The 13,728-nt window shown below is 39.4% G+C and overlaps 1 protein-coding gene across 2 annotated transcripts in view; it reads left to right on the top strand.

Moving 5' to 3' along the window:
* Positions 1–1,251: 1,251 nt before the first annotated feature.
* The window catches only part of col5a1 (procollagen, type V, alpha 1), a 75,103-nt gene continuing 62,626 nt past the window's right edge, over positions 1,252–13,728 (top strand). For both annotated transcript variants that reach the window (XM_087843836.1, XM_087843835.1), the window contains exon 1: positions 1,252–1,671. In XM_087843836.1, the coding sequence (XP_087699962.1) occupies positions 1,572–1,671 (100 nt within the window). In that variant the 5' untranslated portion in view covers positions 1,252–1,571. The remainder of the gene's footprint in view (positions 1,672–13,728) is intronic.

Raw genomic sequence — 13,728 nt, 5'->3', positions numbered from 1 at the left:
GGAGATGTTTCTCTTTTTAACCCTCAGCTTTTATTTTTTTCCCCCTTTCACTGCCATCTAGATTCTTATCATCGACCACCACCCACCTCTGCTCCTCTAGATTTGGGTTGTCAAACATAAGCAAAAACTCCATTCGAGCCCATTGGATGGCTTTGGAAATTTAGGAAAATTGGGTATTTTTAACTGTATTTTCACAAGCTTTACAGCTTTTCCTACTGATAAAGACTTCCCCTATGGCCGTTCATACAACACCAAAGCAATTAAGCAATAGATTTCTGTGTTTTACACATTTACTTCTTACAATTCAAGCCCAAAGAGTCATGCTGAGAGATTTCTTTAATTTACTACAGAGGCATTATTTGCCATGTAGAGAGAGTGAGACATACTGTTGAATTTGAGCTTCTTTTCCTCATATTGAGATCTTGCATTGATTAAATGTGTAGTTACAGTTCTCTACACTGACATAAAGGGTAGTTTCACTGGTCTGGCCTGCATAAGATCAAAGTGGGCTGTATGTGGGAATGATATTAAATGAATCCATGTCTCTGCTCTAGATAAAGAAACCACATAAAAGGTGGAAATTCTTTTACATATTTACTTATATTAACTCTTAAACATTAAAGTTTTGTGGTACTAATGAAAAAACTTCAGAGAGTAATAAAATCTGCAAGCACATTATTTCATCATACATTCAACAGGTTTAAAGCCCGTAGATCACCGATTAACATGAAAAAGATATGAGCTTTGAGCGGATTAGTCCTTAGAGTAAATATCTGATTCATTTAAAAGGCAGAACATTACAAAAAGTCATAAATAGATGTATATCTTCACTATATATCTGATCATCTAGGCTCAGTATACTGTCATATCTGCTAGCACTGAGGGTCCACCTGTGGATGGAACAGCAAGATTTTTCTCGCAGTCCCACGACAATCAGCTCCAGATAAATCAGCTCTTGCAGATAAAACACCTCGCCTTTCCACCAATAAAAAAGCAGTTTTGCTTTTCCCGCTCTGAACCACTTTTCTGGAAATAGCGGACTCCATGTCAAAGAATTCCGAGCGCAAGAGCTGGAGGCGTGAAACTTTCACCTCAACTTTTCCTCCCACCCTCGGCCAATAACAGGGCTGGCCCTAATATACGGGCTCCTCTGATTTGCCCGAGTCTCCTGTCCGCAAAGTGAGTGACAGCCTAGGGGGGAAGACTTCCTCTTCTGTGCGTGTGTGTGTTGCCCTGTTGAGTTGAAGGGGCTCTACGTGACTGAAAGAGAGGGGCCAGCACTTCAGATCGGAGGCGCAGCGGTGCAGGACAGTTCAGAAGCGCAGAGAGGAGAGGAGTACGGGAGAGACGGTGGCCGTCCGTCAACCAGCTGGGGGAAAACACACACTAACAAACCCTTATGGCTGCTTGAGAAATAACGATATACCCCCCCTCCCCCCCTTTTTTCTCTGGGACTTTTTTGGCTTTTAGTTTTTTTTTTTTTTTTTTTATTGTCCTGACCAGAAGTTTTTGCAAGTCTAATTAGCTGTTGAAAAAGTGAATCCACTTTGCCGTGGACGTCTCTGGCGGTCATGGATACCCATATAAGATGGAAAGTTAAACGGAGGATAAGGGACGTCCAAATCACTTTATCCGTGATTCTCCTTTTTATCACGTCGCAAGCGAGCTCAGGTGAGATGCAGCTGTGTGGGGCTTTTTTCTTTCTTTTTTTGTGGATGCACTTTGGAGGAGCGTTGCACTGAAAAGTTTTTTGCCTTTTCGCTCATAGTGGACCACAGATGTCTGCCCCTCCTCTTTAATGTATTCATCTTGGTGGTGTGCCCCGAAACTATGGGAACTTGTCAAAAAGAATTAAAAGACTGCTTTTGGAGGTTTCATCTGCAAGTTGTGCATAGGTTTTTTTTTGTTTCTTTGTTTGCCAAAGCAGTATAGCTGAAGTGCATTTATTTATTTTAATGCATAAAAAATAGGAAATATATGCATTAATTAGTAACCATCATAAGTAACTAGTTTTTTTTTTTTGGCATACTTATTATGTAGGAGTAATTGCTGTGGTGCATCTTAAAGTCTAAATACTCTTTTACCAGTGCTCCTTTTTCAGCAGATGAGAAGGATGAGTATAATTTTCATAAGAAGGAGGGGCTGAAGCTCCTCTGAAGTGGTAGGGTGGAGCCGCCTTAAGGACTCCACATCAGGGGACAGCGCTGGGGCCCTGCACTGAGGCTCAAGCAAACACATCTTTCACTAAATGCATTCTATAAATTCTCCAGATGTTTCTCAGTGACAGTTATATGAGTCTAGTCCAAAAACATGAACAAATAATAGTTTGGTATGCCAGTTAGAGGCCCGCTTATTTTAATTGGAGAAGTGACCACCTCTTTGTCTCAGTGGTGGGAGGGCATGCAGTTGGGTTTATGCTTGGCCTATATGTATTATTAGCGCCTTAAGACTGCCTGGCATGGGTGGCGGGCTGCTGTGTGCTGTGAAGGTCTGACACAGGACATTGAGATGAACAGATGGCTTCTTCTGTCTGCTCTGGGCAGTTAAAAAGCTTCCATGATTGTGCTGATGGTGTAAATTTGTTGTGATGCCTGATTACAGCCCATTATGGAGTTCAAAATGCACTCCGGTTTAGAAAGCCATGATAATAACATATGAAGTTGAAGTGGTTTTATAGGCTCGTGTCGTTGAATATACACTAAGAAAATTACTGCAAAGTATTTATTTTTGTGTTTCCTATAAACACTGGTAATTAACTGGACAAAACCTTGATCACTGTATGCTGGCTGGACTCAAATCTGGGTCATTTGTGATGACTGAAGAGGAGTTGAATTTTTGGTAGGACATTAAAGAGCATGGGCCTGAGGTCATTTTGATGCTGGTGGCTGGATTTAATCATCTCTTGAAACTGACAGAGAGGAACGAGAGTTTTGTAAGAAATCCCTAAGGGTTCTGGTACATTTTCTGAAACTTGACACATGCCAGGCAGGAAGCACTTCATGACTGATTGCAAGAAACATGCCAACTCCATGAAAGCTTTTTTTTTTTTTTTTTTGCTAAATGGCTTTTCTAGACCTCTTACAATCAGATAAGACAAATAGTCTACAAATAATTACTGACAACTAGCAAGTTTATCACAAGTGAAAGCTTATGGCTGACCTAAACCTCATCACCTCTTAGCCTGAGGGAGGACCAAAATGCATCGAGCTGAAGACTAGTAGAGACCTGCCCAGGCATACAATACTAATTGTTTTAGGGCTTGTCAGCTATGGTTAAATTAAAAACCAAAAATTTAAGTATGCTTTTTTGTTTTGTTTTTGTTTAACACTGAATTCAAAAAAGGGCATTTGAGCAAATACCATTTACTAAAGAATTAATGTTGTATTCCTGTTTTAACACTAGCTGTTTAGGTAGTATGATGCTAATTCCACAATAGTTTTTGTTTTGAATACAATACCCAGTCAAGATCATAGCCTAACAAATTTCTTATCAAATGATATATAATATGTTCATAAATCTATAATTAATGTATTTCCTATAGAGCTCAATAAAAAGACAAGCAAACAATACAGCAAGGCCTAACCTATTAGCAGTTAGCATATTCTTTACACAACAGGTTACTTACCCATGAAACATAACTACATTTTAACTACATTTGATTCAGAGCCTTTTTCACTGTGAACTGTTGGCATGTGATACATTTTGAAACACAGAAATGAGTTAATAAACAAATACTAAAACGCCACAATCTGTAAACTAACGCAGTTGGGAAAATTATGTTAAAATAGCCTGCTATGTAGAGCTAAGCTAATTTGTTGCAGCTTTATTACAGTCTCGCTTAAAGTATAAAAGACAGTCTTAATGCTGTGTGTCTGCTGTTAAATGTAGCTTAGCTTATTTGATGCTGACAAGAATTTAATTATGTGGAATAAGCTCCTTACTCATTATTTCATAAAGACAAATACAGAAATATGCATTGAATTTATACTATGATTAAGTTGTATACTTGTATCACAGTGTATATATTTTAATAATTTGCAGTCAGTTTGTCTTTCAGTAGACTTAAGTTTAGAAAGACCTTGTCTTGGTATTAGAGAGGAAAAACTCAGTTTAAGCTATGTGAAAAGTGGTAATAACAGAAGGCCCTGGACAAGAATTTGAAGAGGGGTCAGAGTTCAAAGGTGAAGGTCAGGACTGCTGTCAGGTTTACAGTTTCACTGCCTGAAGACAGGCATTCTTTATAGTGTAGCTCCTCTCATCTTTGTTTCCCATAATTCTTCTCTGTGTCTTGGAGGTAGCAGGGTAAGATGTGTGCTTTTCAAAGAACCTTTGCAACAGTTTGAAGTTCCCGAGCCAATATAAACCCTGAAATGCAGAATTCAAATTAGGATTGATTGATATGTGTAGTCTCTACTTTTTAGCTTACTGATGTTTTCACATGTGGGACACAGTATAACTGCTATAGACTAAATCTAGTTTATTTTACAAATGGTGTCCTTTGTGTTTCTGCTGACTTGCATTTTTTAATCTGGCCTCCTCAATCAATGGACTCTTTTCACAAGTATTAGATAATCTGCCTTGACTCTTTTTTCTTTGGTTTGTTGTTGTTTAATTAAGTAAAAGGTTTTTTTTGGATCGCCCTTGTTAATACCAGACATTTAAACCAGTTCAGATCCTACTTGTCGAGTGTATTTTAGTCATCGAAAATGCTGAAATAACATTCTTTGAATACCTTGTGCAAATGAAAACATGAATGGGTTTTGGCCAAAGTCACCAAGGGCATTGAAAATATTGGAAGAAAAGGCTGACAGGCTAATAGATCACAAAATATGGTAATGACTTGAGAAATACCCTATACAGTAAGAACTGATATTTGTTGATTCTCTACACAAGTTTTAAAGAAATATAGAGAAGAAGGCCTCGCTGTTTCTCTGAGTTCCTTCCCATCTGGACTTGATAAGTTCCATTGTGCTGTCTGCTAAGCCCTTCAAAAAGCCAGAAAAAATGGCTTCCAGATGTTTTCTTCCCATTCTATGTGGAACAGGGGACCATGAAAAAAAATACTGCTGCATTTTTTTCAAGTGAAAATACATTCTGTGCTAGTTTTAGAGAAGATTTCTAATCAAATAACATCTGCAGTCTTAGAGCAGATTTTATAAAAATAATGATGCTACGCCTTGCATTTCAGCAAGGTTTGGACATACACATTGAGGGCTGTTAAAAGGCTCTTTCTGTTTAAGCAAGCCAGGTTTATGGCAGGGTTAAAGGTCGACTACAGCTGGTCCACAGCTGTTTTTTATTTATAGTCTCATATCTGGACAACTCGTTTTCAAAAGGAATTTATGTGGCCTACTCTGATTTTGACTTTTTGTTTTCCATACCGTTTTTCATGAGCCCAGTAAGAAAAAAATCATAGAAGATACTGTGACCAGAGAGATTTTAACCAATGACATTACTTCCTAATTGGCAATTATATATCAGTCTATATAAATTAAAGGCAACAATGCCAATGTTTCATTTACAACATTGGGTTTTAACCTTAAGAGGGATATTCAGATTTATGTTACCATCACCCATCTGCCTTAGCTTCAATCTTCCAGTGAGAATGTAACTGCAATTTTGTTTTGAATTTCTGAAGGGCTTTTCTTACTTACCTTGAAGTGGCAATCCTGAGGTCACGTCAAACTCAATCAGATAAATGGCGATGAGAAAAAGTGGCTTCTTGTGTGTGCCTATTACCATGGCGCTGAGGAAGGAATCTGAGTTAGCTGTTCTGTGGGGAGAAGCAGTGACCCTGCAACTGCATGTGCCACTTCAGCCCTGTAAATACAGGCTTTGTGGAAACGACTCTGTAAATCAGCCCTAATGCCTGATAATAGCATGGAAGATAAAACAAAATATGCAGGACAAGTTTTTGACCCCGTGTCAGAGTTAAGGAGATCCTTTGTGCTGCACAAATAGTTCGTTATTTGCCATATCTTGGACAGTATATCGTCTAGTCCTTTCCAGACTAATTAAGGTTCAAATAATTGTGTTGAACCGCTCAATGGTCCTCTGTACTCATGACACAGTCTGCTTGATTCGAAGCCAGTGGTAGATTTTATTTTCCAAATTAGCTTATTGCTAAAAGCACACAGACATAGATGGATCATTCCAGCTCCAAACTACAAGCAAACGGGGACGATGTGTTCCTTACACTCTCAGAATGGAGACAGTGGTGTTGGAAATGTCAACATGACCCTACGAGTGATGTAAAAGTTGGATGCTCTACCTAATGATGCAACTCCCCACGCCTGTTTTTGATTTCAACCGTATGCTTTGGTGCAGCATGTAGTGCATGGCAGAGTGAAAAGTGAATTCTGGTCCAGGCTCACAAGCCGAGTATTCACTTTAGCTGGGAAACAGTGCTTCTCTCTGTAATGGGGTATTATAATCATTGAGCATGGAAAGCAATGTATGACTCATCCTTTCCAACCCCATTCCCCCTTCCCCAGCCCGCGCTAAGCCACAGCCTGGGCAGCAGAAATACTGAGTGTAAGCATTTTTTTTCCTACTAGGGGGAAATACAATGGCTTTTTGGTCACTCTAGAAACTTTACTGTAGCCCCATGTACTCTTTAATTTATTGGCTGACAAATTTAGAAGGAGTTGAAATAATAACACAGTAAAAAGTAAGGTTTTGCTTATTTAGCAGTGTTTTGTCATGAAACCAGCCTCAATGAACTTACAAGGGAGCAACAAAGGAACAAGCTTGAGTTTCACTAATTTGCCAAAGCAAGCTCAATGAAGGCTAAAGGTCCCGGAAAGGAAACCCTGTTTCTTATTATCTTCCCAGTTGCAAAATGGTGACAATATAAGAGGAAAATATTCACTGTCAAAACACCTTGCAACAAAATAGCGTAATTTAAAACACGATAAAACTTTTACACGTACAGTATGCGGTTTAGTGAATGACTATTGTCCCCATTAGATATTGAAAAGCTACACATTATAAAGCTAAAAACTGAGACAAAAAGGGTTTTGGTTGCACTGATATGCTAACCAAAACCACAATCTTTCCTTATCCTAGGCCAAAACTCTTTTTTGTTATGCAAACTCAACCACAAGTTGTACTCAGAATACAAACTATGGCCTGTGGCATTGATGTCATGTACTCTGTTTGCATGAAAAACCCAGAAAATGTTTCCAATGAAAGTAAAAAAACAACAAAAAATTGTGTAATTTAGAGTCTTGAGTTACAGTTTTGTGAACAGACTCATGATAAGAAGCAATTTCATACAGTGATGCTCTAAATGAAGTTCGGAGGTAGTGCAGGACCTCCAGAGTCTAGATGCTAGTGGTGATAATGTAGAGTTAGTAAAAGGAAACCCAGGAGGACGAGGTCGTGATGGGTAGGGAAAGGAGGGCTGCATTTTACGTGGAAGGCAGAATTCTTAAAAAGTAAAGGCTACTTCAAGAACAGGAAGTGATTGGTTTTCAGAACACAGTTATGTCAAAATTGTTAAAGGGGTGAGTTTGACAAAGTGGGAAAGCAAAAATGATGAAAAATAGAGCAACAGAACGAGACTAGAGCAACACTCTGACACATAGAGGAACAAAAGCGAACTGTCAGGGAACAGATCTTCCTCAATGAAATTAACCTGAAGGATCATTTCTTCAAGACTTCAAGACTGTGCATCTTATCATAGTTAGCAGCTGATTTTGATCACTTATACTGCAGCTGTCTGTCATTCCTGAGATTTACTCATGCTTTAACTTCTGTTCACCCACAGGCTTGATGTTGCTCAACTGTGACACTGGTTAAAGTGTCAGCAGGAGATGAATTGATGGTTGACTTGGCTGTCAGTGCAGCTCGTTGCATGTTATCTGGCACCGCGATGAGATGGCAGGGTTTTGTTTTTCTGCAAGTTTCATATAAAGACTGTATAATGAGAAATATGACTGATAGTTTATATATTCCCGTTGTTTTCATGCCTTTTCACACTTCATTGGCTTGCTTTTAAAAGAAAGAAAAAACTTTTCTCATTCTTTTCTCTGTGATTTCCATTCTCATCACTGACAAGCTTGATGTGCGTCTTGAAATTATGCTTTCATTTACTTCTCCTTAGCCATGCCTATGAATGTAAACATTCCCAATTTAGAAATATAATTGGATTTTTTTTGCACACGAAAAATATAACCCATGTTCCACACATCTACACACATATGTCTAACCACTGTATTATTGATTATGTGGGCTGAATGTGACTATTTCATTATGGGTCACTGAGTTCACTAAAGATGATGAAACACCTTCTTGGTGAGAAAACATTGCACACTTGATTCCCATCATTAGCTGTGAGGCACAGCAGCTCACTCGAGGCAAATAGGTTTGATAGGCAGTGCTGGATAGTCCTCAACGAAGACAAAAGCATCATTATTTTGCAGGATTTCGTATTTATTATTCTGTTTCATTGCGCTGTCCCAGTGTGTTGGTGCTGGAGCTGTTATTTGTGAGGCTTTCCGAGAGGAAATGGTTCCATAATGTCAGTGCTGCAAGGCTCTCCTTTATCATGAATTTCTCAGCAGTCAGCTATTAAAACCATGTCTGCTTGTGGGAGAGGCAGAATGAGGGGAAGGCTTCAGTGCAGAAAAAAGGAAAAGATAAAACAGGCAGTCTGTGTGTGGAAGAAGGTTGCACACAGAGATTAAAAAATAAAACAGAAGCTGCAGAAAAAGACAAAACCACAGTAGGCGGAATAAGAAAAGACTTAATAAGTGAGAGATAACATGGATCGCATATGCGCTTCAAAAGAACCAATTCTGTAGTTTCTGCTGTAAAATGAGAGGCGCACAGTGGAATCTTGACTCTGTGGTGGACGGCAGACAATGATTTATCTTCAGCACTGTGAGCTGCAGTGTGGAGACAGTGAAGTAAACCATATGGCATTTACACTGTTAAAGCAATAAGAGTGCAGCTAAAGTACAGAGCATCAGACTGCATTGAGGAAGCTCAGGTCAGGAAAACTCTTTTGTCTGGATCATCTTTCAGGTGTGTGTCTGTGTGTGAATCCTACCTGCTTGTCATTTTTTTAGTGTCTTGTCATTTTGCAACTAGGCTTGAGCTAATGTTTCATATTTTAAATGAATGTCAGATTTATTTGATCAAAACCACAGGAACAAATGCAGTGGATATGTAAACAAAAAGATCCCGGGCTTCTCATTTCCTCCTCTCCTCCTATCTTCCCTGCTGCTTTATCCATGTGCAGCTTTTTCAGCTGGTCACTGGGTCAGTGTCCTGAAATGTCTGGGACTGAAGCTGGCGGATAAAATGAAACTGATACTGGCATGTGAAGTCATTTACAGACCAAACACTGGCCTTTGTTGCTTTTGGAAGTTGTTGCCTAAGAAAACATTTTCTTATGATCTAGTCATTAACTAGATGTACTGTGTATTGCTACTTGGGTTGCACTGATTGTTAAATTCAATACCAATGCCAGTGTTTAAAAGAACACTAATTAATTTTTTTCTTTTCTCAAGCTTTTGTTTTTGTGCTCATTTATTCCCTCTCTCTCTCTTGACAAGTTTTTCCAGCTCATTTAGTTTGTGCAAAGGTAATGCAATACAACAAATAAACTTCCACCAATGACATGAATAAATACCATCTTTCTCTTTCTTTTCTTTTCTTTTTTTTTGTCAGCAGCGCAAATATCAGTTGATGCCAATATTGGGTTCATACTTTGGTTCATCCCTACTTGGATCTTTGTAAAGTACAACCCTGCTGAGGACATGATGGTTGCTATTGCTAATGCTAACAGTAGCAAAGGCATCTAGACTTGTAACTTGAGCTGAATTGCAGCAGACACATTTCAAATGGTAAAATGTATAGGTTTTTTCAAGGAAAATGGTATAGGTTTCCAGTTTGTTTCACTCTTCTCACAGTTACATGACCAGTTGCTGAGTAGTTTGCCAGTGTTTGCAGAAAAGTCACTGTCTTCCATGCAATCAGTTGGCAACTGCAGCAACCTGCTAACAATCAAAGCAAAGAAGTTTTTGGTGCAGCACCAAAAACCTCTTTGTTGTCATTTTTACTCTAGCAATTACCAGAAACTTGAGGCCAAAATGTCACAAATGGGTGACATTTTTACGACACTGTCCGTTGACATGACATGAACAACTTAAGTGGTATTATTGCAAAGTGGAAGTGTTTAGAAACCACAGCAGTTCAAAAACAAAGTGGCAGACCATATAAAGTTGGGTCATGTAGTGCTGACCCACATGGTGTATAATAGTCACCAACACTCCGCTGACTCAGTACTTGCAAAGTCTGAGGCCTCTGGCATTAACTTCATCAAAAATACTGCATGCTGGGAGCTTCATGACGTGAGTTTGTATGGCTGAAAAGTTCCTGTCGGTGTAATGTGTTGTGGCCCTGTGATTCTCTTTATATAGTTTACGCTAACAGGGACTTTCACATTCACTTGGTATCCAGTGTAGGTGGGGTTTTTTTTAAGGTGATTTCAATGCTTTGCCACAACTTAAAACTTTGTCTGAGCCTCACTGCAGCGCATGTAGAGAAGTGTGATTGGCAAGAAACCAGTCTAATTATAGTTTACGAGTTAATTAAAGTTGTGGAGATGATTACCATCTTGGGTACTGGCATCCCATTCAGGTATGTGCTTGCATTAGTTTACACATGCATCTGCAGTAACATGTGCCCATGCAGTGTGTATAATGTGCTCAGTCTAGCATGAGCATAATGCCTACAGTATGATTCTCATGTCTGGTCACATGAAACCCAGAAGCAACAACTTAAGGTCAGCGCTGATGGAGGTGTGTTCATTTTTTTCCTTCATGCTCTGGATGCTGTACATTTGCAGGAGTTGTATTTTGATCAAGGCTTCATATCTTAAGACAACATCTGCAAACTTAATAAAAGGTTTGTTACTTTTATGGGATTAAATGTGAACCATTAACGGGGAAAAATAAAGGATGGCAAAAAATCTCAAGTAATTTGTATTGATTAGGCATTTTCTGTCAGGATCTAAGCCAGTTTTAAGATAAATCTTTCTGCTTCAGATTGTAAAGCAAAGTGTTCTAATTTGCTGAAGGACAAATATGGAATAATAACAATAAATGTTTAAATGAGGTGTTGCAGAAGGGTAAGTTACGAAAGTAAGTTGGTGAACGAGATAATATCCACCCGCATGAGTCATGCCGGTCCAAATATATCTTATGTGTAAAACCCCTGAGGCTACTTGGTTGTGTGTTTTGTTGGTTATGAATTCTGCTTTCAATTTTGAAGTGTAGGAATGCCTTACATCGCCCTATTTTTAAAGTTACATAGTCTTGCTTTAAGTAATTAAAGCCAGGGCCCTAATTGTAACCTGCTGTACTCACAGTGTGGCTCCAGCTTCACAACACTTGGCTTCAAGTTTTATAACAGAATCAGGTGAAATAAAAAAAGACTCCCAGACCCTCCCCATCTGTGATGCGCACTAGGAGGGGGAAGTCTCTCTTTGGGCATTCTTGTTTTTGACTGTGCTGATTTCCAAGAGGAGCCAGGGTCCTCTTTATGACTGCTAATTACTCCTTGTCCTCAGCGCCAGGTCAAGCATGTGCCTGGAGAGTTAGGCCTCACTTCAGGAAGGGCTGGAGGAGGAGGCAGTGAAAGAGGGAAGAATGTTAATCCACCCCACCACCATGAAAAAGTCCTAATTCAGTGGTCCGGCACCCCTCCTCCTGTCAAATGAAATGCTGCTGTCTGGAGTCGCTAAGTGTTGTCACAGAGACTCTGTGTGTGTACGTGTATGTGTGCGTTAGTGGAAGTAGACGGTAGATGGATGTTTAGGGGAATGGGATCCACCACAGTCCTGGCACGGAGCCGAATGTGGATTAAGAATGTGGCACTCGAGCTACTGTTCACATAAAGAGAGAAAATCTGAAATAAAAAAGGAGTAGTTAGGTAGGTACAATGTAATGTTTCACCACACCTTTCAAATTAACTCAGACTTTATGAATTCATTACACTTTATTCCACTGTGACAACCTGTGCTTGACAAACAAAACCATAAACTGCTTTTTTTAGCATGTCACATCAAAGATCAAAGTAATTTGGTGGCTAATATATGTATCCAATGTACAGGGTTTTTTCTTTGTACATGGATGGGGACACACTAACTGTAGGATTACAGCCACTCTCAAAAACCAACAGAAAGTTTCAGAGAACGAAACATTTTGTGTTCAGGTCGTAGTTTTCATTACTGAGAAAAGATCCATTAATTTCACAGTCTTGCTAATACCACCGGATGTTCTGAGTGGTGGCAGTGCAGGTTTACTTTTCATGCAGGATTCATGTGGCATTGCCTATTTCACATCTTGAATGGTGCTTCAGTATTTAGTGGAAGCATGCGCAGGTAACATGAGAAGTATAATGTTTTTATTTACACTGAAGGAGTTCCTGTAGAGTACTAAAGCTTAAGGAATGCCATTTACCATATTTGTGTCACATCCACTTGCATGAAAGCAGTAAAAACAACAACAAAAGTGCTACAGCAGATCCATTGGGTGAGCAAATGTCATGTAAACAGTTTTCTGTGTATGTATGGTGAGCCAGCGTCTTGGATGTGAGGGGCTGTGGTCTGGGAGAAAATTATTTTTAGCATCCAGCACCTCAGGTGTTGGTCTCTTGAGGGATCTGCCATGCTAAGTGGGTAAACATCTCAGGTTAACAAGGTGGGATTGAGAGCCATACCTGTGGTTTAGGATGTGGTCAGGACGGCTTCTGCTGAAAGGTCGACTGCCTGTGACAGAAATCTGTAAATGAAAGTGCGTATGTGTTAATGGATGATGGAAACATAGGCGATAATGTTGGTGTTTGTGCTCTGAAGTGCCCGAAAAGATTGCTTTATTGAAAGGGACGTGCTTTTGGCTGATTCTCAAATGGGTTTTTCAGTAGGGCTTTTATTTTATAGCGGGTGTGTGATATATTATGCTTTCCTTTAGTCTACCCCCTTCTCTTTTAATCCTGTTGGCAGGCTCCACCTTGGCTCACCTCCAGGTGACCGATCCCTGAGGTTGCTTTAAGGACCAGGCGCATCCATAACCTCACCTGAAAATCCTTTTGGTTTTCAGGTGAAAACCAAAAGGATTTTATAGAATAATATAAGAAATTGACTTATGGATGCTCTAAAGTGGATATGAAAGAATGCTGTCCTGATGCTCCCTTCCAATTTGCTAATCCACGCTGACATTTGATTATGTCAGTGTGGATTAACAAAAGCAACACTCCTTGGAAAGGGTCGCCGGGTGCTCCTTACAAACATCCTCCTTTTTTTCTCCCCTTAGTACTGACCTGGATGTTATTTCTAACTTGTTATTGAGTATTAATCTGAGTTTAAGTGGCTGTAGCACAAAAATATTTGATCTAACTTGTCAGTATTTGTCTGTGACTTAATAAAATGGCTTGTTGGAAACATCTCATAAGTGGAGGTAGTGTGTCTGTTTGTGTTCATACTTCATACAAAATGATAAAAAGGTGTTGTGTTAAATTACCCCTACGGTCTAGAAGCACAGACTAAAAAATTATTATTTTTTTATCAGTGAGTTAAAGTTGAACTTAGTGTTTTTACCTGTCACCACCAGAGTCTGCAGCAGTGGGGAATAGCAAGGTTGTGTCCAAATAAGGAAACGGGGACAGTGTGTGATAGAAGGAGATTACATGAAGATGTATGAGGAGGTGAGATGGAAA

The sequence above is a fragment of the Neolamprologus brichardi genome, chromosome 7, assembly GCF_056152115.1.
Source record: "Neolamprologus brichardi isolate AB-2024 chromosome 7, ASM5615211v1, whole genome shotgun sequence".
In the NCBI taxonomy this organism is placed as follows: Eukaryota; Metazoa; Chordata; class Actinopteri; order Cichliformes; family Cichlidae; genus Neolamprologus; species Neolamprologus brichardi.
The sequence above is the reverse complement of the archived record's forward strand: the minus strand, read 5'-3'. Positions and strand labels throughout refer to the sequence as shown.